Below are 25,365 nucleotides of genomic sequence, written 5' to 3'. Positions count from 1 at the left end.
GTCTGAGTGCAGGAAGTCAAAGCGAGATGAAAAGAAGAAGGACAACAAGAATGAGTTGAAGGCTCTCATGGAGGCTGAAAGCAAAGCCAAGTGGGCCCAAAGCGACTCAGACTATATATCATCCAGTGATAGTGATGATGAAGAGGTCAACTGCTTCATGGAAGTAGAAAAAAAAAAGATTTTGAGGTATTTGACTTCTCCTCTGAAGAATTTACAAGAGATGAATTAACTGTTGCACTCAATGACATGGTCATTGTGTACAAGAAGTTGTCAGACTCTTGTAATGAAATGAGAATGTAATATGAAACTAATAACTCTTCTTTATCTCAAAGTTCTGAATAAAAAGTTTTGGAAAACAAAGTGGTTGAACTCTCATCTGAGAATGAGAAGCTCAAGGAGAAGGTTCGAACACTGTTTTCTGAAAACTAACGTTTGACATATATGGTCAGTTCCTGGACAAGATCTAGAGATGCAGTCAAATAGAAAATAAGTTTGCTGAGACCTAACGGATGAAAATCCGGTTTAGGATTTGACAATGCCAGCCCAGACTAGTCGTCAAAGAAGTTAAACCTAGTGGTAGACAAGCTTAAGACTATAAGCATTATCAGGGGTAGTTTAACTGATAAAGGTACTGATACAAGTAGTGAAAACTTAACCTTAAAGGATGAAATTATTTATGTCAAGCCAACTGTAAGCTGGCTGAAAACATAGGTTAGAAGCAATCAGCGAGTCTGGCAAAACAAAACCTAATAGGAGGTGTTGGGATCGGTGTTACTAATAAAGACTAGAGTTTGACTATTATGAACAGTTTACGATAAACGATTCAATAATAATCTTGTGAGGGATTAGTATATATTTTTATTCTTCGCAAATTTTCACAAACTCTTGAAACGAATTCAAGTGCAAAACTGTTTGGTTGATTTGAAGCTTCAGACAAATGAATATAAATGGCAGAAAGTAAAGATAAAAGGAGTTTTATGGATGTTGGGAGATAAAGCTCCTACGTCACCCCTTCTTCCACAACCGGAAGGATATCCACTAGAAGATTTTTATTTGTATAGAACTTACACAAACCCAGTTAGAAACTCATGACTTAATTGATCGCCTGTTCTATACTCCTAGTACACACATTGTTGAACAGAACACCTTATGTTCAACTTACAACACACTGTTATTATCTCTCAGCTTCATTTAGTGAATTAAAAAATACACTTGAGAATAAAATAGCTAGAGAGAGAGAGTAAGTTGATTCAAGAAATCAAGCTTGTAAAAATCTGGTGATTCCAAGAGAGAGAGAGAGCTTCAGCTTGTGATTCCGACCATTCGTCCTTTTCCTTAGGCAGCTATTTATTCTTGAAAATCCCCAATGGTCAAATCCTCCTTTTGGACACGTGGCATGTGTCCGTTGAACGACCGCCTATAGTATGAGAGTACAATATTTGGATCGTTGTCGTTCCAAACAGGTAGTGCGTTGAATATCCTTTGATCTTGTCTTGTGGTGGGAATGCAATAAAAGATATCCGCATACGTGGCATTCATTCATTTGTTGATCTCTTCTACCAGCTATCTAAAGATCTCTGCTCATCTTAGAATTTCATCTTCTCATCTTAGACGCCTCATTCTGGACATCCATCTACTTAGACGCCTCACCTTAGTCGTTCATCTACTTAGACGCCTCATCCTAGACGTCCATTTAAAGGAGTTAGACGACCTCGTCTAACTACGATTCTCTTTAGATCGTGTCTACAAGAGTTAGATGACCTCGTCTAACAATGATTCCCTTTAGACTATGTTTAAAGGAGTTAGACGTCCTCGTATAACTACGTTTCCCTTTAGACCGCGTCTAAAGGAGTAAGACGTCCTCGTCTAACAACGTTTCTATTTAGACCGCGTCTAAAGAAGTTAGACTACCTCGTCGAACTACGTTTCCCTTTAGACCGCGTTGAAAGGAGTTAGATGTTCTCGTCTAACTACGCACGTTGACTTTGAGACGTCTGATCGCACGCGTTGACTTTGAGTTGTTCCTAAAATAATAAACTCTAATTATTAATTTTGTAAATGGTGAGATTCGAACCTAGGTCTATCGCGTGACGGACGAGAATACTTATACTATACCACATAAGATCTCATTTATATAAATATATATTTTATAATTGATATGACTAACAATTATTGAACTTAGTTTTATCTATGTATTATCAAAATCATTTCATCAATCATTGAAATCAAGTATGTTAAATCAATTAAAACATTAATCTAATAATTTCTCCTTTTTTGATATTTAAGCTAAATTATCAAAACTAGGTGAGTTCATGATTTAAATATACTTTAACAATTTCTCCTTTTTTATTATTTAAACTAAATTATTAAAATCAGGTGAGTTCATGATTTAAATATACTTCAACAATTTCTCCTTTTTGATTATTTAAACTAAATTATCAAAACCATGTGAGTTCATAACTTAATCACAATTTAGGCATTATCGTAATCTAACAATCTGTTAAGCTTGAAACAATAACATAGCTTTCCGAGTTCTTGATACCAAGAATCAGGTTCTTGATAGTTGGGACCGAGGGTGGAATTATATACTCAAGCGTAGCGGATATAATGTGAGAAGAGAATTCGAGGTTAAGGAGAGAAGAACCAAAGGTGAGAAGAGAAATACTACTAGAATACACATAGTAGTCCAAGATAGAGATCCAAGACCGAGAAAATAACTTAGATTAACAACTTTCACAAGCTTAAATTCATAGCCCAAAAAGTGGGGTGGGCATCAGCATTTAAAGCGGTTGAATTACCCAAGAGTAGTCGGTTACAAACTTGTTACAAAAATTTTAGAAATAACAGAATTCGGTTTGAGAGAAATATAAGAGAAGGGAAACAAAACATAATTATTAAACAAAAAACATAAACTGGCCCATGTGCACACTAGGACCGAGAAAATGGTGCCGGAAATAATCTAGGACCGAGGCCTTGATGCGTAGACCCTAACATTATCTCCCCCTTCAAATTTCGTCGCCCTCGACGAAAAGAATATGGACTGGTCAGCCTCTAATGCACATCCTCAAAACTTCAAAAAAGACTATTACTTCGGTCGGGCTTCAGCAAGTTCAGCAAGGGTCGTAGCATAGCACCGGACTTCTTACAAAACTTTCGGCATAATTGTTTTAATAGTGGAACTGGTCGGGTCCTTATAGTCTTTTGCACTGTCGAGTCACTCGCCATTCCGCCCATGTGAGAAATTTCTGTGCACCCAAGGTTGAGTTTTTCGTTGTTTAGAGCTGACCTTTGTTGCTGCAATGTTGCCAAGACTTGGAGCAAATATATAAAACTTTCTTCCAGCTTCGATTATACTCTATAGTGTTATCAAAAATCCAGGTCAAGTCTTTTTCCCGAACAAGCATCACAGGGGCAACAAAAGAGCCATAACTTCTAATTATTCTCCTAACTTGTGGTTGGTCTTCGGGTTGCTGGAATAGAGCATTGAACACTTCAAATAGTTGTTGGAGATCTTCAGGAATATCTTCCAAGGTCATTGCCACGAGGGAAACAGTTTGTCCTTCAGGTTTACTTTTTATTTGCAATTTGGCAGCAACACTACGTTCTTCCAAATTCTTTTCCAGCTGGTTTCCATGCATCAAGGTGACCTACGACCGAGGAATCCCCTTTAGGACCGTGGTTATGACTTGCTTATCATATGAAAGGGTCAGCTTTTCGAAGTTCCAAGATGAATGAACTAAAGTAATCAGCAATTCAATGCCTAGTATAATATCATATCCGTCCATGAAAATTACCTGCATTTCTGTTTGATAGTCATTGCCTTCCATCGACCATTTCAAGTCTTTGCAAATGCTAGAGCATAAAATAGTGGATCCATCGACCACTCTAACCGATTACACCCGAGTTGCTATGCTTTTGTGGTCTATTTTCTCCAAAATCCTACTATTGATAAAATTGTGGGTGCTGTCTGTATCGATCAGGATCACTACTGGTAGGTTCTCGACTTTTCCAAGAATCTGGAGAGTTTGAAAAGCTTTGGAACCGGTCAATGCATGTAAGGATATGGCTGGTTCTTTCCCTGCCCCGAGCAACAAAGGTAGATCATCAAAAACAGGTTCTTGAATGGGTTCTTGGTCTTCTTGATGATTGACCGAGACCATGAATAACTTTGATTTACACCTATGGTTTGGTTGCCATTTTTCATTACAAGTGTAGCATATACCCTTCTTTCGCTTTTCATCCATTGAGACCGGGTCTAATTGCTTAACATGACACTAGTTTTCACTTGAAGAGGACCCATATGATGAATTCTTGATGTTGGTATTGGTTCTCGGTCATGCTTTGTTGATATTGGATGGCTTGGGCAGAAATAGTGCTTTGACGCTGTACAAGTGCCCGCTGCAAATTAAGGACCGATACGTTGCTTCTTGGACCTTATCCATGGCCATGGCTTCGTTTAGAAAGTCGGGAAATCGTAACCTGATGCAGTTTGCAATCTCCTCCCTTAGACCGGACAAGTAGCAATCTATGACGTATTCCCTTGGCATGTTGTAGAGTTTTTTAGAGATCGATATGTATCGCAGATTATATTCTTGAACCGACCCAACCTATTTCAAATTCATCAGCTGTCTCATTGGAGTGTCGTGTATAGAGGGCCCGAATTGCGTCATAAGATCTCTCTTGAACACGTCCCAAGATAAGGCCTCCATATGGTCTCGATTCTGGAGATAAGATCCATACCACATTCTTGCTTCGCCAGAAAAGTGAATGGGTGCAATTTCTAGTTTCGTGGAATCCTTAGTTTTGTCCACCCTGAAGAATTGCTCGGCGGATATTAGCCAGCTCTCCACATCCGACCCATCAAATCGGGAAAAATCGACCTTGGTTAGCCGAGTTGGAGGAACATAGTGTGTGTCACGATTCTGGCCAGAGTGTTGGGCCTAAACGGGGAAGGACCGTGGCAAGAATTAGCATCGTAGGGTCTGTGGCAGGGCTCTTGCATATTTCCAGATGCCCCGCTCTCAAAGGCTACCATTCGTTCTTCATCCACATCCAATCTTCGGTCTATAGCAGTTTGCATCGCAGCTGTTTGTTGGGACAAATTTTCAATAAGGATCTTGAGCGCATCCATTTCTGACTACTGGCGAGTTTCTACCATTCCGAGAATCGTCCAGCTCTAATACCAATATGTTAAGTTGAAACAATAACTTAGCTTTCCGAGTTTTTGATACCAAGAATCGGGTTCATGATAGTTGGGACCGAGGGTGGAATTCTATACTCAAGCGTAGCAGATATAATGTGAAAAGAGAATTCGAGGTTAAGGAGAGAAGAACCAAAGGTGAGAAGAGAAATACTACTAGAATACACCTAGTATTCCAAGATAGGGGTCCAAGACCGAGAGAATAACTTAGAGTAACAACTTTCACAAGCTTCAATTCATAGCCCAAAAAGTGGGGTGGGCATCAGCATTTAAAACGGCCGAATTACCCAAGAGTAGTCGGTTACAAACTTGTTACAACAACTTTAGAGATAACAGAATTCAGTTTGAGTGAAATATAATAGAAGGGAAACAAAATAGAATTATTAAACAAAAAATATAAATTAGCCCATGTGCATACTAAGACCGAGAAAAGGGTGCCGAAAATATTCTAGGACCGAGGCCTTGATGTGTAGACTCTAACACAATCCTAAAATTTTTCTAAGGTTAGAAAACTTAGACTCGGAAAGTGGCTTCGTGAAGATGTCAGCCACTTCAGGATGTTGCTTCTCATATGCTATGTCCGAGTAGCCGATTGTCCAAATGTCATTTGACTATTCAAAGTTGCTTTCCTGTTTTACCTGCATTCAAAGACAATAACAAATTTGGTACCCATTTTTCTTTGGGTCTGTGGCTTATTTGTCCCTTGGGAATCCATACTTTGATTATTTTTATGGATTTCCCGTTGTGTGTGTATAAAGTATTTGGCAAATCTCTCTCTATCTGCTGATGATTCCTTAACTTTAAAAGATGAAGTTTGGTAAAAACTTCTTGACTTTCTGTCAAGTTTTTCTTTATCAAACTTGTTGGTTGCTTCCTTCCTAAGTTTCAGTTAGCTTACAATTAGCTTAACATAAATAATCTCATCTTTTAAGGTTAAATCTTCATAGCTTGGATGAGTTCCTTTATTAGTTAAACTACCCCTGACAAAACTTATTGGCTTAAGCTTGTATTTCACCGGATTTAACTTCTTTGACGACTGGTCTGGGCTGACATTGTCAATCCCAAACCGGATTTGTATTCGGCAGGCCTCAACACACTTATTTGTTGTCTGACTACATCTCCAGACCTCGTCTAGGAACTTACCACATATGTGAAACGTTGGTTTTTAGAAAATAGTGTTTGAACCTTTTCCTTGAGCTTCTCATACTCAGATGAGAACTCAACCACTTTGTTTTCAAAATATTTTGGTTTAGAAGTTTGAGATGGAGAAGAGTTATCAGTTTCATATTTCACTCTTATTTCAATAAATGAGTTTGACAACTTCTTGTACTCAATGACCATGTCATTAAGTGCAATAGTTAATTCATCTCATGTAAACTCTTTAGAGGAGAAGTCAAATACCTCAGATTCTTCCTCTACCATGAAGCATGTAACGTTTTCATCATCGCTGTCGTGGGATGATGAATCATCTAAGTCGCTATCGGCCCACTTGGCTTTACTTTTAGCATTCATGAGAGCCTTATACTTCTTCTTGTTCTTCTTCATGAATTTTCCGATTTTCTTCACGAAAAGAGCCATGACATCGCTGCTAATCTGCTCAGTAGCAGTCTTCACAGTAGTGGCAATAGGTGGCTCCTTAGTAGTCATTAGCGCCTTAGTAGAAATGGCAGATGTAGAAGTCTCCTCTTTGTTCCTAGAGTTTATTTCAAACTCGTGGGTCTTTAGATCGGCTAGAAAATCATAGAGCTCCATCTTGTTGAGGTCTTTAGACTCTCTTATCGTCATCGTCTTAATATTCCACTCTCTAGGAAGAGCACAAATGACTTTGATTGCAACTTCTCTATTGTTGTAAGTCTTGCCCAAGGTGGAAAGAGTGGTGATAATCTTGCTGAATCTCCCATCGAATTCAGTCATCATCTATCCAGGATGTATCTTAATGTTATCAAACTGTTGTGTGGCAACTATGAGTTTATTCTCTTTGGTTTGCTCGTTGCCTTCATAGAGTTGAGTTAACCTCTCCCATATTTCTCTAGCAGATTTGCATGATATGATGTAGTTGAACATGTTGTCATCCAGAGTTTTGTACAAAATATCTTTGGCCACGTTGTCGAGGTTATTCTTCCTCTTATCTTCACTAGTCTACTCAGATCTGTCCTTTTTAATCTTTATTGGGCCTTCGCTGATGACAAGCCACATGTCATCATCTATAACAGCAAGATGAGCGTGGACTCTCGCCTTCCACACGACATAGTTTTCCTTTGAAAACATGGGAACCTTGTTGGTGACAGTCATAGACATGATTCAGATGATGTTTGTGCTTGAGAATAGAAAACGAGGCTCTAATACCACTTGTTGAGATCAGTGTTACCAATAGATACTAGAGTCTGACTATTGTGAACAGCTTACGATAAACGATTCGATTATAATCATGTGAGGGATTAGTATATGTTTCTCTTCTTCGTAAATATTCACAAACTTTTGAAACGAATTCAAGTGCGAAACTGTTTGTTGCAATTGAAGCTTTAGAAAAATGAATGCAAATGGAAGAAAGTAAAGAACACAAGGAGTTTTATGGATGTTTGGAGATAACACTCCTACGTCACCCCTTCTTCCACAACTAGAAGGATATCCACTAGAAGACTTTGATTTGTATAGCGCCTACATAAACCCGGTCAGAAACCCATAACTTAATTGACCGCTTGTTCTGAACTCCAAGCACACACACTGCTGAACAGAACATCCTCTGTTCAACTTATAACACACTTGTTATTATCTCTCAGCTTCACTTATTGAATTACAAAATACACTAGAGAATAAAATAGCTAGAGAGAGAGAGTAAGTTGATTCAAGAAATCAAGCTTGTAGAAATATGGTGATTCCAAGAGAGTGAGAGAGATGTGGCTTATGATTTGTCTATTCGTCTATTGTCCTTAGGAAGCTATTTATTCTTAAAAAGCACCAACGGTCGAATCCTCCTTTTGGACACATGGCATGTGTCCGTTGGACGGTCACATATAGTACGAGAGTACAACAGACTCTGAGTATTTGGATCGTGGTCATACCGAACAAGTAGTGTGCCGAATATACTTTGATCATATGTTGTACTGAGAATTCAATTAAGAGATATCCGCGTACGTGGCATTCATTCATTTGTTGAGCTCTACTGCTAGCTGTCTGGAGATCTCTACTCATCTTAGAAGTCCATATGCTCAAACGTCTTCTCATCTTAGACGCCTCATCTTGGACGTCGATCTGCTTAAACGCCTGATATGATTAGATGCCTAATCTTAGATGTCCATCTTCTTAGACGCCTCATCTTAGACGTTCATCGTCTAACTATGATTCCCTTTAGACCGTGTCTAAAAGAGTTAGATGTCCTCGTCTAACTTCGTTTCCGTTTAGACAACATCCAAAGAAGTTCCCTTTAGATCGCGTCTAAAGGAGTTAGACGACTTCGTCTAACCACATTTCCCTTTAGACCGCATCTAAAGAAGTTAGACGTCCGCGTCTAAAGAAGTTAGACGTCCTCGTCTAACTACGTTTCCCTTTAGACCCGCGTCTAAAGGAGTTAGACGTCCTCGTCTAAAGGAGTTAGACGTCCTCGTCTAACTACGCATATTGACTTTAAGACGTCTAACTATGCACGTTGACTTTGAGTTATGCCTTAAATAATAAAACTCTATTCAAACCCAGGTCTCCCGCGTGACAGGCGGGAGTACTTACCACTACACCACTTAAGATCTCAATTAAATAAATATATATTTTATAATTGATATGACTAATAATAATTAAACTTAATTTTATCCCTTTATTATCAAAACCATTTCATCAATCATCGAAATCATGTATATTATATCAATTAAAACCTTAATCTAATAGGAAGTCAAGGAGTTTTACACAAAAAACGTCCTCTAAGGTTAACAGATTAGCTGCTAGTAAGAAGACTTCTGCTAATCCTAAATCATATGCACTAATCACAACACAACATGGGAAATTCATCAGGATAACTCAAAATATGGATTCCTAAGGGACTAATTGACCGAGGACCTAAGTGAATGTGGGTACCAAGTTGTAAATATGTACTTCTATAGGTTCAACAATTCAGCTGCATGGAGGAATCCGAAAGCATACTCTTATAAAAATATGCTCCAACAAATCAGCAACTGGAAGACGTGTTCACAAAGCCACTCTTTGAGACTAAGTTTTCTTTCCTTAAAATGATTTTGGTCTTGTAGACCTCAACTTATTTAATTTTAAAACATGCATAATTTGAGGGGGGGAATTTGATGTTTAAAATGATTAGACTGACGTATATAGACGGAGGTCCTAATTGGTCTGTTTAGAACAGTCGTCTAAAGGAGCTATGTACATAGACGAATATTTGCTTAGGAAACTTGCAAATTGAGCTTGGCTAGGCATCTATTTGTGAGACAGACGTCTAAAGCGCTTGTAGACGAGCGTAGTTAGACGATGTCTGAATAGGGCATATTAGACGTCTATAGACACACGTAGTTTGATGTCGTCTAAATTATACGTCTACCCAACTTAGACACAATGAATACAGATGGAATATTAGACGTCTAACTATGTGTGCTTTTGGACGTTTTATCTCCAGACCAATCAAAGACATCTGTCACACTAATATGTGATGTCATTTATTTTTCCCGCTCAAACAGTAAAAATGGTGATATTCCAAATTTCGAATAACTTGAAGACATGTGTCTTTCAACGTTAAAAATATAACTAAAATACATGATAGTTAATTATTTTATGACTTTGCATTTATTAGGGATTTAGTAAAAGACGTTTAATGATGACTTCTTTTGGGAAAAGGTTTTAAATTAATGACAGTGTTATTTCAAATGATGTCTCTTGAACATGTGACTGTTCCTTCTTTCTTTAAGGACAACTTGCATGCCTAAAGGGTTTTTACGCTATTTGTAATCGTAAAACCCTAATTTGATCTCTACTTTCTCTCTAAAAGAAATCCTGATCTTGTTTGTCTACTCCCATTCTCAAGAATGTCGGCTAAGAAAATTATATCTCTCTCTCACAATATCTTGCAGGTAGATTTTAATTCGGTCTATGCTCTTGAACAACAAGATATTGTGGAGATGTTCAAATCTTTGGAGGCGTCTGGCCTCAGAAATTTTCTCAGCGGTCCTTGTATTCTATATGAAGAAGAAGTCCGTGAGTTCTTCAAAACAGTGAAAGTGGTTGGAGATTCTATCGAGGCAACGTTGAACGGTGCAAATATTTCCTTCTCTGAATCTATTTTCGCAGAGTTCTTTGAACTTCCTTCTAAGAGTCATACCTTTGACATTGCGATTCCGGTTGAGATCATCAATGGGAAGAAGAAATCCTTGAAGTCCCATTTCTTCCTTCTAAAGGACATTGTCGCGAATTTGTTTCTGGCAAGGGCACGGTCCTTCCATCTTTACACTCAAGACATGTTTGAATATATGGTGGCTATAACCAAAGGTATTCCAATCAACTGGGCATCCACTATGTTCTTAATTATCTGTTAGATGGTTTCTCCATCAAGCAAGTAGAGTGTGGGCTTCTCTTTCCAACTCGGCTGGCTCTTGGAGCATCTGGGAGTTCCTATAGGTAGGGGTGCGGTTTTAACCCATGTCGAATATTTACTGACATATCAGTTAGGGGCTCCTTGGCAAGGATGAAACTCACTAAGGAGTTGAATCCTGAATCCTCCGGTCAATAGCCGAGTGGTCAATCGATCACTCGGTCCAAGCGCCCAACGACTTCTAACCGCAAGACAACTGTAAAGAGGGCTAAATCTTCAGTCATGGAGTGCACTACGAGCTCTAATAGACAAATGAGGGCTCCTATTAGGGACTCAGGAGAAGTTGACTACATCCCTAAAAGGGAAAGATAAGAGAAAACATCCATTGTCGTGGTCCCTCTATCATCTTTCTCGCCATCACCATCACCATCAACCAGCCTAATGAAGAGGCAGGCTGAGTCGTCTACTCATGTTGCTGATCAGACAAAGGCGTCTAAAGCCGTCAAAATATCATCTTAGGTAACCTCTTCTACTCCTATGGCCGTAGTGCCCAATGTCGAAGTTCCAATAGTAGAACAAGCTGAAAGACAAATTGTTGAGCCAATTGGTCAAAATGATGAATGTATTAACAGGGAAAAAACGTCTGATTTCCTTGATGAACTAGTAGTTGCAGATGCTGCTGGTAATATTAACATCTCAACCGAAATAGAGCAAGTGGCAGTGCCTTTTCCTACTTCTAGTGTTACTACCGAACAAACACCTGTTTAGAATGATTAATGCGACATTTTTCATCAACATAAATACAGAAACACCAGCTCAGAAAGCAATCGGCGTCGTCACTGAGCTTCCAAAAGATGCTTTCCAAAAAGCTCCCTCACCATTTAAAATGTTGAGGGCAGCCCACGTGACTGAAGGAATCTACTTCAGAGAGCTTGATTCTGCTCCTAAACCTATTGAAGTAGTAGGAAAAGGAAAAGGTTTTGCTGAGGATGTTCTGGAAAATACATATGAAGCCAATCTAATCTCCGACCTCATCATGGAGAATGTTGAAGTAAAAGTTGTTGGAAGGATCGAAGCCTTCGACACATGGATGAGTCGCAGACTCCATTTACAATACGATGAAATCATTTCCAGAAAGAAGAGTGTAATAGAATGGAAAGAACTGGTCAGAATGGAGAAGTGCATTCTCAAATGGGCAAAAACAACAAGTGTCCACGAGGCGCTTAAAAGAAGAGAATTCATTGTGGCAAATGCGATGGGGCAAGCTCATTTTCCTATGCTCGAGGCAAGGAAATAAAACTCCAACCCCCTTGACGGGGATGCTAATTTAGAGAAAAAGCTCTTAAACTCATCGACTTGCTCATGAAGGCCTATTGCTCTACTGTCCTCCAATACATTCATGGTCAGGGTCGTCTAGATTTGATATCATTTGACCCGAATCATCTCTGAGGAGACGGTCATTTGCTTTGATGACATTATGTATCCCTAAGGTGAATGTCGTCCTTTATCCAAAGTTGAGCAGTAACTGTCGTCGTCTAAAGTTAAATTAGATTCTCCGATCCTAGAGGAAGAGGAGGTAGCTTCCCATGAAGCTGAGCAGACGCCTATCATTTAGAAAGAGACGTCCGAAGTTCCCCCGACGTTTGAACAAAGAAAGTCGCCATATGTTGAGGGGGAACCCTTGAAACTATCTAATCGAGAGTAGACTCCATTTACTTAAGGGGAACGCTCTCGTTCCCAAAAGTATACATAATCAGAAAAAGCCCAGTCCTCTTCTTTGTCCAGAGAAAAGACTTCTGAAGAAACACCGTCCACTCCTCCAATCACTCGTCATTAATCTCCTGTAAGGATAGCCGGTACTCTTCATGAATATCTCCCTGAAATTCCTCTTCAATTTGAAGACATCTTAGGATATGTCAAAGAGATGTGTGCTGAGATCAACAAAAACAGAAATGACTCTAGGGTTATGATAAATGCTCATCCAGTACCCACCCAAGACAAAGAACCAAAGCAGTCCATTCAGTTAAGCTTTCATATTAACCATATTCTCTCTGTTCCAGCACGCTCGCACATTGAGTCTTCTGCCCCTCCTTCGTCCGAGGAAGCTTCTCTCGTAGATGCATGCTTTCGCACAACCATTATGGATGCGTTGAGAAAAATGCAGCAGAACATAACAGATATGTCATCCAGACTGCAAAATTTGGAAAGGGGATCCGCAAAGAACAAAGAAGTCTTATCCTCCATAGTTGCTGCTCAAAAATCCACAAACAAAAACCTGATGAGAAATACATATGAAGTAAATCTTCTTCAAACTTAGTACAAGAAGCTGGAAAAGAATTTGCACAAACAACATTCTGACTATCATGCTGAATCGAAGAACTTCAATCTAGAACTTCACAACAAGACAAGATCCTTGATTGAATATGTTCGATCTCAAGTATAGAAGGTTATCAATTCACTAAAAAGTGCTGAAGCTGAACGTCTAGAGCAAGCAAAGACTATTGCAAGGCGTTTTCAGGCTAACGAAGATGTCGAAGTTGTTGCCGCAAAAGAAAGAGCTCTTATTGTTGCCAACCCTGATGATGTTAAAAGGGGGAAAGGAAGCAATAGAGGGGGTCAAGCTCTACTCGTGGCACACGTTACAAAAGAAAACCACATCAGGGTGGCCGAGGCAGTTGTCAATCTGATAGAGGTGGCCACGATCGTGGAGGAGATAGAGGAGACAGAGGCGGTGGTAGTGGTGGTCGAGTAGTTTGTCGACTTCATAACCTTTTAACTAGGGAATCGATTCTTCAAAATCCAGATTCAAGAATTAAAAGGGAAGGAACTTAAATATATTATCTTGTGTTATGTATCCTTAACTATGTTTAAATACTTTCGTTAATTGTTTGTGATCGTTATCCTTTTAACTTGTGTTCTCAATATTTATTACTGCTACTTAGTTTTAACATCATCAAAAGGGGGAAATTGTTGGGGAAATTGTTGGGAAAATTAAAATAATGAAAAGAGAAATTTAATTTAGAAAGAAATAGTTTAATTAACTTTAAAAGAATTCAAACGAATTTCATGGTTTGGAACATAATTTTGATAATGTAGTTTGAATAAGACTAAGCCGTCTATTTTTTTGTGTAGGCACAAATCTAAAAGATATTTCTACTTCAGACTCGGTCTGAAGCAGATTGTCTTAGACGTCTTACATAGTTAAACGAGGTCGTCTAACTCCTTTAGACGCAGTCTAAAAGGAAACGTAGTTAGATGAGGTCGTCTAACTCCTTTAGATGTTGTCTAAAGGGATGCATAGTTAGACGAGGACGTCTAACTCCTTTAGACATTGTCTATAGGGATGCGTAGATAGACGAGGACGTCTAACTCCTTTAGACGTTGTTTAAAGGGAAATGTAGTTAGACGGGGACGTCTAACTCCTTTAGACAATGTCTAAAGGGATGCGTAGTTAGACAAAGACGTCAAACTCCTTTAGACATTGTCTAAAGGGTTGCATAGTTAGACGAGGACTTCTAACTTCTTTAGATGCTGTCTAAAGGGATGCGTAATTAGACGAGGACGTCTAACTCCTTTAGATGTTATCTAAAGGGAAACGTAGTTAGACGATGACGTCTAACTCCTTTAGACGTGTTGTAAAGGGAAGCGTAGTTACACGAAGACGTCTAACTCTTTTAGACGCGGTCTAAAGAGAAGCTTAGTTACACAAGGACATCTAACTCCTTTAGACGCGGTCTAAAGGGAAGCATAGTTAGACGAGGACGTCTAACTCCTTTAAATGCGGTCTAAAGGGAAGCTTAGTTAGACGAGGACGTTTAACTCCTTTAGAAACAGTCTAAAGAAGAATGTGTGATGCCTTGCTTTTCGGGTGTTCATCGGTTCGTTTTTCGGGTTATTTGAGTTCCTTAATTCGGTTTATTCGAATTTTTATTTTTTTAGCCAATTCGAAAACCGAACCGAATTCGAATAAATTATAATTAAACCGAACCGAATTCGAATTTGATATTCGGTTCGGATTTCGAATAATTCGAATTCAAACCGAATTCGTTTTTTTTATTTTTTGAAACTAGCGTAACTCATAATAAATTATACTAACCAGGAATTGAACACGAGTCTATACTGTGGTAGGGTACTATTCTACCACTAGACCACTGGTGTTTTTGTTATCTATTTTTTATTATTGAATTTTGAGTTCAAAATATTCTAATTTGATTATTTTGAACTTTTTCTTAAGCTAAGTTTGTAAAAATAAATAATAAAAACACGAATTCGGTTTTCGGTTTGGTTTTCGAGTTGAAACCCAAACTCGAAAACCAATTCGAAAACCGTATTTAAATTCGAATTGGTTTGAAATTCGATCTGAAAACCGAAAATGAAATTCGAATTCGGTCGGATATTCGGTTCATACCAAATATTAAACACCCCTATATCTAACCACGTTCACTCATCTGTCTACTCCTTTTGCTTTCAATAGTCTAATAAGCCAGCTAATTCTATCAAATAAATGAGTTCCACATATGCAGATATTTCTCAATTGCATTTACAGTGCAAGACAATATCAGAAGATATTCGGCGCACTACCTGTTTGGTACGAACACAATCCAAATACTCAAAGTCTGATGTACTCACGTACTATAGGAGGTCGTCCAACGGACACATGCCATGTGTCCACAAAGAATATTCGATTGTTGGTGTACTTCAACTATAAATAGAAGCCTAAGGACAACGGTCGAGTGGCGGTACCAAGCAACTGATGAACCAACTTGAAAACTTACTGACTTTCTGCTTCACACAAATCTTTCAAGCAAAATCTCTTACTGTCTACATGTGATTATATTGTAATACTGTATTTTCTTTGAGAAACTTAAACATTGTAAGTTGAACAGAGGTTGTTCTGTTCAATAAAGAGTTAGCTTTCTCAGTGAGTTATATCTATTCAAAGTCTTAATGGATATCCTTCCGGTTTTGAAAGAAGGGGTGACGTAGGAGTTTTATCTCCGAACATCCATAAAGTTCATTGTATTCTTTACTTTCTGCCATTTGCATTCATTTTTCTAAAGCTTCAAATCCAACAAACAGTTTCGCACTTGAACCTGTTTCAAGAGTTTGTGAAGATTTGCGAAGAATAGAAATAGATACTAATCCCTCACAGGATTATTATCGAATTGTTTATCGTAAGTTATTCATAATAGTTAGACCCTAGTCTCTATTTGTAACACCGATCCTAACACTTACTTTCAATTGGGTTGATATAATACTGAGTAAAAACCCTGAAAAAAAATAGAAAAGTGTTAAAATTTAAAAATAAACTCCAAACGGGGCCTTAGTCAAGATATTTGTGTAAGAAATTTCCCAAAAATATTTAAATTTCAAATAATTCTAAATAGTCTAAAAGATGGGGCCTTAGTCAAGACCAGGGCTCGGGAGCATATGTCAAAGGACCAAAGGGCTCGGTCATGTTCGATAGGCACGATCTCAAACTCGGAATGCTCATTCGAGGGACCGGAGGACACACTCCTAGGGTTCTGGAGGCTCGGTCCTGAACTCAGGCTACTCGGTCCTAGGTCTTGGAGGCTATATCTTGGGTTTAGGTTATTTCGGTCATGGACCTGGGAGGCTCGGTCCCAAGTCAGCCTTCTCGGTCCAAGGTTAGAAACCTCGATCGGATTCATCGGTCCTTGCTCAAGAACACCGTTCTTATTTCACGGTTCTAACTCTAGAACACCGGTCATCAGTCTCTGTCCTGACCCAAGAACACTAGTCTGTGGTCTCGGTCCGGACCAAAGATTCTCGATCCTATAGAACTAGGTCCTAAGACCGAGTGTTTTTCATTTGGTATGAAGACATTGCAGGTCTTATAACTTTTGATTCAGATCATGGAATCATGATCTGTAAGTTGCAGACTATTCATATGGTTATGGAGAACAAAATACGTAACCTAAATCACGATTAATTGATCTTTAAAAAGAATAATTACTAAAAACCATTTTTAGGTCAAAATTTGAGATATTTTAAATTAGGTTATTTTTTGGTCTGATTTTTGTTCCATTAGATTTGAAATTATGAATATAGTTGAACACAATCAAAACAAGAACATCATTTAAAACTTTATAACAGTTTTTAAGTTGAAATCAAAATCCAAAATTTTCAAAAACAAAGTTTGATCAAACATGATTAAAATTTGGGTAATTCTGATTTAGGAAGATTGGTTCTGTTTTGTTTCGATAGAAAGTTTACAAATGATCTTAGAATCATTTTTCAATCAAGAAATCAAATTGTGAAGCAGTATATGAAAGTGGTCAAACTGAAATGTTTATGCCAAAGTCGGAATGGTTATGGAAGGAGCGTAACGATGATGAATATTTATAGAAACATTCTCACATGGCTTGGAAGGGGGAGAATCATTGAGGTGTTCCTTGTCATTGCGTGCGGGTTTTAACTTTCGGGTAAGTAAATGGGTCAGATTTTTCTGTTATATAGTAAGGTTGAGAGAGAGTGAACAGATCTAGGATTTTTTATGGTTCCTTTATGTTCTTTGGTTGATCCAAAGAGAGAGGTTGGGGAGATTTTGATTGTAGATTATTTGAATCATTCCTAGTGTAATCACTTCTTTCATTTAAGAACAAGGTATTTAAGTTTCTACTATTGACATTTCTTTGATTTAGTGTCCCTCCCGTGGACGTAGGTCAATTTTAACCGAACCACGTATATTGTGTTGTTATTATTTTATGTTATTTTAGTCTTGGTAAATTTGTTATTCATCATAAACGATTTGGAAACTGAATTGTTATAGGTTTCATTTTTAAGAAGGTCCGTAGTTTTATTGTTGCAAAACTCAACACTTACAACCCGACCTTTATTAAGCTTGACTACGCCGTCACAAACGAGGTCGGGTATGAAGCATGACTAGCTCGAAACAAATTGGCATACAAAATGGGTCCCCAAATACTAGAAGTAATTAAAGATTTCAATCTCGTGATTTCCCAAGAAAATAAAGAATGATGCGAAGATGATGTGAATATTCTCGGTCTTGTGAAAAAATGCAAAGTTATTTATGTGTCCACCCAATATGTCGGCCCAATATGTTTGAAAGTCTTGTGCGAGATATCAAATGCGGCCCTAAGTACTCCAAAAAAAGAAAAACACCAAAACCAAAAACATAATATCATAAATAAATATCTACGCATACCAACAATTAAGATCATAACAACAAAAAGATAAAAAAAATCAAGGCAAATTTTATGGTAAAGCTTATTGAATTTACTTTAATAACAAATGCTCTTGTTACATTGTCTTCAAAAGGAATGACCAAAAGTCTGAAATCTATTACAAAGACACGACATGCATTACAATTCTAATGGAATTTTACCAATTTGAATCGGTCAATGCAATACTATTTTCTGAAAATTGATCTTCTTGCACTCTTAGATGCGAAATCATCAATTAACCTATCATAGTCAAGCTTTTCCAAAACTCATGTTCAATAGAAATCAAAGTCAAAGCATTTAGTCTTTCTTGTGACATGGTCGAACGCAAGTAAGATTTCAATATTTTTAGCTATGAAAAGCTTCTTTCAGCTGATGCTACTATCACTGGAACTGTTAACATAATTCTATATGCAAGACACCTAGTAGTATAACAATTAGCTCTTTTCAAGAAAATTTAGGATTTCACTAGTGGAATCAAGCTCATTTTGTAAATGTTTTTGTAATAGTCACAATTCATTTAATAAATTATCACCATTAATGTTAGAAGTGTGGTCATTCTCCAGCTTCTTCTCAAGGTTGTTGTAGCTTCTTTTTAGGTTAACAGAATCCAAGGACTTTAGCTTCTCTGCCGTAAATAAGAACCCAAATATCTCATCATATTGCTCATATTGCTCAAACCTTTTCTCCAATAAACCGATTGCTTCATCAATTATGTATAAAAAGTAATGAATTCTGAAGGATTCTTGATTTGATTCTTCGATAGATGGTTCAGATGGCTGATTTTCAGAGTCAATCTCATCAAAATGTTTTTTCTTAAGAACTTTTCTTTTCCTTTTCTTCTTTGGAAATACTGGATCAATATACAACTTAACAACAATTTCTTTGGCACAATTCAACGCATTCTCAAACCCTACTTCTTTGTACTCTCTAAAGAATGCAATAAGTGCCTTCACACTACCCATTGCTACATCAATCCGCATATTTTCAGACTGCAATTTTTTACTGACAATATTCACTTTAGCCAAGATATTATACCAGATAACCATCCCTACAATAAACTCAAATTTTCCAAATTCATAATCTGCTAGACACTTGGCTTCATTTCTAATACCAGAATTGGTTGTTTTCTCGGCAAGCTGATATAAATCTTCTCTTATTTCAGGAGCTTGAATAATTATTGTCTTCACACTAACAACTATGCTTTCCCACCGTGTTGTCGATAATGATTTCAAAGTGTAACCTTTTTCTGATACATTTTCTCTCAAAATATCTCACCTTTTAGTAGAGTCTGCAAATAAGATGTAAATACGTTGAACAACTCCAAAAAAATCTTCTGCTTTTTGACAAGAGTTTGCAACATCAGATAATGTCAAATTGAGAGAATGTGCAGAACAAGGTGTATAAAATGCTTTAGTCTAGTATAGAATTCAGATGTGAAACGCCTGTTATTTGATCCATTTTTCGGACATTTTTCTGTCAACACATCTCTTAGAGGACCTTTTTTCACCACCAATAAACCCTCAATTTAAGAGCAAGATTATCCCAATTTTTCGGATCAAAGATGTTGGGAATATCATCCTTCCCTTCCAAACCAGGCTCCATAGTTTCTTCTACATTAATATCAATATCTACTTAAAAAGGTTCCTCCATTTGATTCTCTAAGCTTAGTATATTTAATTTCTAATTTATAATCAAAGTGAACTTAAATATTACATTTGTAATTTAAAAATGAAATTGTTCAGCTAAACAAAAAAAAAAAAAAAAAAAAAAAAAGATAAAAGAATAAATAAACAAGTTGTCTCCAAAATAAAATAAAAAATTACCGAGGATAACTAGTTACCACTGCCCTTCAGTTCCGTTGATTAGAGTGTGTGATTTGTATCCCTGTTCAAGCGATGGATACTTCAGTATTTTAAGGTACTGGGTATGAGTTTGTTTTACGGCAAAAGTCTTTTTATTTTGTTAAATTAGTTGAATAAGTTTGCAGGTGTGCGGGTTATGCTTAATCCGGCTGAATTAGTTGTAATATAAAGGAGAAGGGAGAAAAGGGTTCTAAAAAGAAAAAAGAAAATTGACTGATAACTCATTTAACACCATCCAAATCAAAATTGAGGAATTTGGATGAATCGAAAGCAACCCTGCGGATAATGTGAGCGTCAGAGGCCTCAAGTTCACGATTGAAATTGTGAACAGGCGTCATCGTCTACAAAATGCTTCTGAGCACCTGAAAGTTGATCAAGAATAACTACTGAGGTTTTTCATTGTTACATTTTTAGCCAATTTGCCTTTTTACATCCTTCTCCAAATGGATGAATATTCAATCCACGACTCTCTTCTCTTACGCACTGATGATGTTTATGATTATGCCAAAAAGACTCCAGCTTGGACATCACTTGTTAAGTCCTTTCTCAGGTCTTTATTGTGGGGAATTTTTGTTATGTGGGTTACCATTATCTTCATTTACCCATGTGATTTCTATACAAAGTTTAATACCAAGTTTCTACTGGCTATAGAAGGAACTTTGTTTGGAATCACAGGTGGGTTTTTCGATTTCTCCCCTTTTTGTTTTTTCTCTTTTCATGTCTTTCTGATTTTTGCTGATTATCTATTGAAAATATACAGGTGCTGTGTTTTTGCTGTACAGTGGCCCAATAATTGTCATTGCAATTCTTGCCATACTGTATCTAATCATTAGTGGCGATGAGGAATTGCCAGAGTAAGTAACTTTGAGAGTGTGATTCAAAAACTAAAATTCAGGACACTGTACATTTTTCATCTCATGATTGCAGGAAGAAAATATCAAAATCACCTCGTTTTCGCCTTTGGACTTTCCCGATTATAGTTGATGGGCCGATAAGTGTTATTACAGCTTCTGAATTGATTGGAATTTTCCTCTTTTTGGCATATGTTGTTTGGGCTTCTTCTGTTTACCTTTTGAAGAATTTTCATATTGTGCTCAGTTATGAATTGGCTTTCAAAGAGGCAAGGTGTGTATCCAACCGGTTTGATGTTCACTATATGTTGAGCTTTATTTGTGTTAAACTGTTTTTTTTTTATTTTGTTTATGCAGTATCAAAATGTTGAAATTGATGGGATTACGCATTGGTTCAATAGGAATGTTTTGTATGTCATTTCTGTTTATACCAATTTCAAGGGGTTCGGTTCTTCTTCGGCTTATAGATATCCCATTTGAGCACGCAACAAGATACCATGTGTGGCTTGGACACCTTACAATGTTGATATTTACTATTCATGGTCTATTGTATATCGTCGGATGGGCATTGGATGGTTGCCTCATAGAAGAGGTGAGTTTTCCTACTTATATTTTCTTACATGTATATATGAAAACAATGAATTTGACATTTTTTTCAAATGAACATCATGTGGTCATACACTATGAGCTTAAGTGGATGAAGAGAAAAATAGAACAATATCTCTTCTTCTTGGCAAGAGGCTAATTCAAGATCATTAGGAATGTATATGGATTTAAAGTTGAGTTTGTTGTTTAATAAACAAGGTTTGTATACTTGAACAAACATAGGGGTTGTTATTTTACTAGAGAGTATTAAAATGTAAAAATTAAACTTGGTGTTGACATAGGTTCAATTCTCATTTAAAGTACTGGAATGAAGTGTGATTAATCGATGTGCGCTACAAACTAGCTCTAACACCTTGATTAAAAAAAAGGAAAGACAGTTAGAAAAAATATAAGATATGATGATTTGTGAAATGTCAAGGAAAAACAAGAATTGATTCTTTTTAGATTATGTATTAAATTGTTATTTTGGATATATATGTTAGATTTCATAGAGAGATAGCATACTGTATTAGGAGTAGGATGAGACTTGAAGTTGCGTTTATTAAAGACTCTACCATTAAGATCGAGAAATGATCAACCCATTTGAGTCTCTTGGTTTTCATCTTCTAACTTTTAATTTAATAAGAAATTTGTAAATTTTCTAACTCCTTAGTTACCTCCTTTGTATAAATGGATACACTTGTAATTGAAATGATTTACAGAATATACATTCTCAATACATAGCACTCTAAGCTTCTTTACTCTTAGTTATTTGCTATAATATTATCTCTTTTTTTTAAACAGATATTACAGTGGAAGAACATTGGTATTGCAAATCTTGCTGGAGTTATTAGCCTTTTATCCGGTTTACTAATGTGGGTGACTTCACTTCATCCAGTTAGGAGGCAATATTTTGAATTGTTCTTCTACACTCATCAGTTGTACGTAATCTTTGTGGTTTTCTTCGCTTTACATGTTGGTGATTTCGTCTTCTCTATATCGGCTGGAGGAATATTTCTTTTCATGCTCGACCGATTCTTGAGATTCTGGCAATCCCGTAAGACTGTGAAGATACTTTCAGCCTCTTCCCTTCCATGTGGAACCATAGAACTAGTCCTCTCGAAACCTTCTCGTGAGTAATAGTTTATCAGACACATAATTTTTTAATTGAGTTTTTGGTTATTGTTATTTTTATAACTTCGTGTTTTGTTGGAGGAAATGCAGATCTGCAATACAATGCACTCAGCTTTATATTTCTTCAAATACGGGAATTGTCATGGTTACAATGGCATCCTTTCAGTGTATCATCCAGTCCACTCGAGGGGAAGCATCATATGACGATCCTCCTTAAGGTTCTTGGAGAATGGACAGATAAGCTAAAGGGAAATGTATCGAATATTCTCGATTGTAAGCATGATGAGAAACAGCCGCAGCCTCGACTTAGCTTGACTGCTTCGGTTGAGGGTCCTTATGGTCATCAATCGCAGTATCACTTGAGGTAAGTTTAATAGTTTTACTCGAAACAAATGGAAATGTCATCTATCATTTGCAACTAACTTCTTTAATTTTGATAGGTAAACAACCAAACGACACTTAGCTATTGTTTGTTGTAGGGTTATTTGAAAAATCTTGATGGTCGAAGAATGAATTATTTGGGTTTAAAGGATTATATGTTATTTGTATTTAATATTGTAAAATATTAAAAATTAAATGAATAGGGGTATTTTATTATTTAAGTTGATGATTTGAATTATTTGATTCAAAATGAATCCACTCTAGATAACTCATCTACATTTATCATTTGCATCTGACTTGATTATTCTTTCGTGGCTTAGTTATGAGAACCTTATTTTGATCGCGGGTGGAATTGGAATTTCCCCATTCTTGGCCATATTAAGCGATATTCTCCACCGCATTAGGGATGGGAAACCTTGCATGTCAAGAAACATATTGGTAGTTTGGGCCGTGAAAAGTTCAGATGAGTTTCCTATTCTTCAGACTCTCAACATTCAAACAATATGCCCGAATCATTCCGACATGCTAAATCTCAATATTCAAACATATGTAACACAGCAATCTGAGCCTAACCTGGTATGTTAGCCTCTTCCAGATTTTTATTATTTATTTTGTGGCTTATCGTTTTTGCTAGTGTTCTTCAGGTTGATTATCTCACTATAGCTAATGTCACTTTTCAAAAAAAATGCAAATGTAGGAGAATGGGAAGATGAACAAGTGTGTTTATTCCCCTATCTTCTTCACTCCAAGCAAACAAGGCATTTCCTCTTTGGTTGGAACAGGGAATATGGTTTGGTCCGGAGCTTATGTTGTAGTCTCGATAGTGGGGTTGATCGCAACTGTTGCTTTGTTAGATGAATACTATATAAACCCATTTGGTATTCAATGTTGGTGGTACAAAGGGCTTCTCTTTGTTGCTTGCATGGTTGCAAGTGTTATTGTCTTTGGTGGTGGTGTGGTTGGTTTATGGCATGTTTGGGATGTGAAAAACTCTGAGAGAGAGGCAAAAAAACATGATGTGCAAAAACATGCAAATTCCATGATTATCGATTCAAGGGTACTCGAGGAGGAAACAGTTGGGGATAGTATGAGTAGTTTAAATAACATCCATTACGGTCGTAGACCAGACTTCAAAGGTACGTCCTTGTGGCCTTCAAAACCTTCTCTTTTATGTCGTTTTCCGAAAAAGTCTTTTTTATTTATTTATAGAGATTAGAATGTCATGGTTGCGGGGTGTTAGGTTAGTTCTCCTTAATCCATAAAATAAATTATGAATCTTAATTTTCATCTAAAAAAGTTTTTCCTTAAGACTAAGATGTTATTAACCTGTCCTCTTAGAAGAAAGCTGAAAAAAATGAACAAATTTTTCTATATCGAAATATAAGTTGAAAAAATCATAGGCGAAAGAAAGTGGAAAATAACCAAAAAAGAAAGTTTCGTCTACTCATAACTAAGGCTGGATTCGTGTTTTTGCAACTTTGTGTTAAGTATATTGGCATACTATTTTTGTTAAATAAATAAATATAACAAATTTAAATGTACTTTTAATAGTAATGTTAATAATTAATTTACTATACTATTTATTTGTATGTAATTTTATTTAATATAAGTTTAATATGAATTAAAAATTTGTTTGTAATGTTTATAATATGAGTAATATTTTTATAACTCACTAAGATAATTTAATTACTATAAGTAAATGTTGCTTAAGATATCAAATATCTCGAATTCAAATATCTCAAATTCAAATAAAGTGAATAATAAAAAAAATTACTTTCTTTCAAAACAAGGTTGTAAGGTCACCAACAATCTTTTTATTACATTAATCATATAATCTAACCCTTTCAGATTGTTCATATGTTTAAATTACTCTTAGTTTATTTACTTTTATTATATTTTAGTATTAATCATAAAAATATTTTAGTTATTTGATCAAATAACTCATCCCTCACACCAAACTAATTTATACTTAAAATAATCCCTAATCCATCATGTCAGTATTATTTATATAAAAACATGGAATGAAAATTAAAAAATAATACAATGGATTTGACAATAAACAAAGCTTAAATTTAATGGGTCTCTTTTCTTACATTTGCTTGTTGTTGAGATGTGCAGGAATATTTAAATCAGTTTCAGATAGTTGGGGATGTGTGGATATTGGTGTGTTAGTGTGTGGGCCTCCATCTCTTTCATCAAGTGTTGCCAAAGAATGCAGATCACACAGCTTTAGTAGAAAACAAAACCACCCAATTCTCCATTTCCATAGCCACAGCTTTGATCTTTAATACTTCTCTAAGAAGAATACAAATCCTCATTACTAGCTACTACTGAATTGCTGGATTAATGTGTATATAGTTAATTATTTATTCTACCAATCTGGATAGCTCAATGACAAGAGCTTGATAAATGTCTCACATTCGATTTATTGCTAAAAGACTAGGATTAACTAGTAAAACTTAGACATTTTCTAACAAAAATGACCAGTGGGTTTAAATTTAATCTTTAAAACATATTTAACGAGGAGTGATAAGGAAGGTGATAGGATCGACAATACCAATAGAGACGGGGTCTGGCTATTTATGACGACTTCGGACAAACGATTTGATAGAAATCCTGT

At 36.6% G+C, this 25,365-nt stretch overlaps 1 protein-coding gene across 1 annotated transcript; it reads left to right on the top strand.

The window, feature by feature from the left end:
• The first annotated feature begins 20,119 nt into the window (after window positions 1-20,119).
• Window positions 20,120-25,123, top strand: LOC124945099 (ferric reduction oxidase 7, chloroplastic-like). Its single transcript, XM_047485471.1, has 9 exons — window positions 20,120-20,469; window positions 20,555-20,648; window positions 20,722-20,919; window positions 21,003-21,237; window positions 22,035-22,362; window positions 22,455-22,728; window positions 23,066-23,321; window positions 23,443-23,881; window positions 24,864-25,123. The coding sequence occupies exons 1-9, from the start codon at window positions 20,238-20,240 to the stop codon at window positions 25,031-25,033; spliced, it is 2,226 nt and encodes a 741-aa protein (XP_047341427.1). The 5' UTR covers window positions 20,120-20,237; the 3' UTR covers window positions 25,034-25,123.
• The last annotated feature ends 242 nt before the right edge of the window (window positions 25,124-25,365 follow it).

This window comes from Impatiens glandulifera, chromosome 7 (assembly GCF_907164915.1).
Source record: "Impatiens glandulifera chromosome 7, dImpGla2.1, whole genome shotgun sequence".
NCBI lineage: Eukaryota > Viridiplantae > Streptophyta > Magnoliopsida > Ericales > Balsaminaceae > Impatiens > Impatiens glandulifera.
The sequence above is the reverse complement of the archived record's forward strand: the minus strand, read 5'-3'. Positions and strand labels throughout refer to the sequence as shown.

What these genes read in the sequence shown, in the direction of transcription:
- LOC124945099 (XM_047485471.1), top strand. Translation starts at nt 20,238, where the DNA reads ATGGATGAATATTCAATCCACGACTCTCTTCTCTTACGCACTGATGAT. An exon ending in TTGGCTTTCAAAGAGGCAAG is followed by an intron (nt 20,920 to 21,002) that starts GTGTGTATCCAA and finishes TTGTTTATGCAG; the next exon opens with TATCAAAATGTTGAAATTGA. An exon ending in AGCAATCTGAGCCTAACCTG is followed by an intron (nt 23,322 to 23,442) that starts GTATGTTAGCCT and finishes ATGCAAATGTAG; the next exon opens with GAGAATGGGAAGATGAACAA.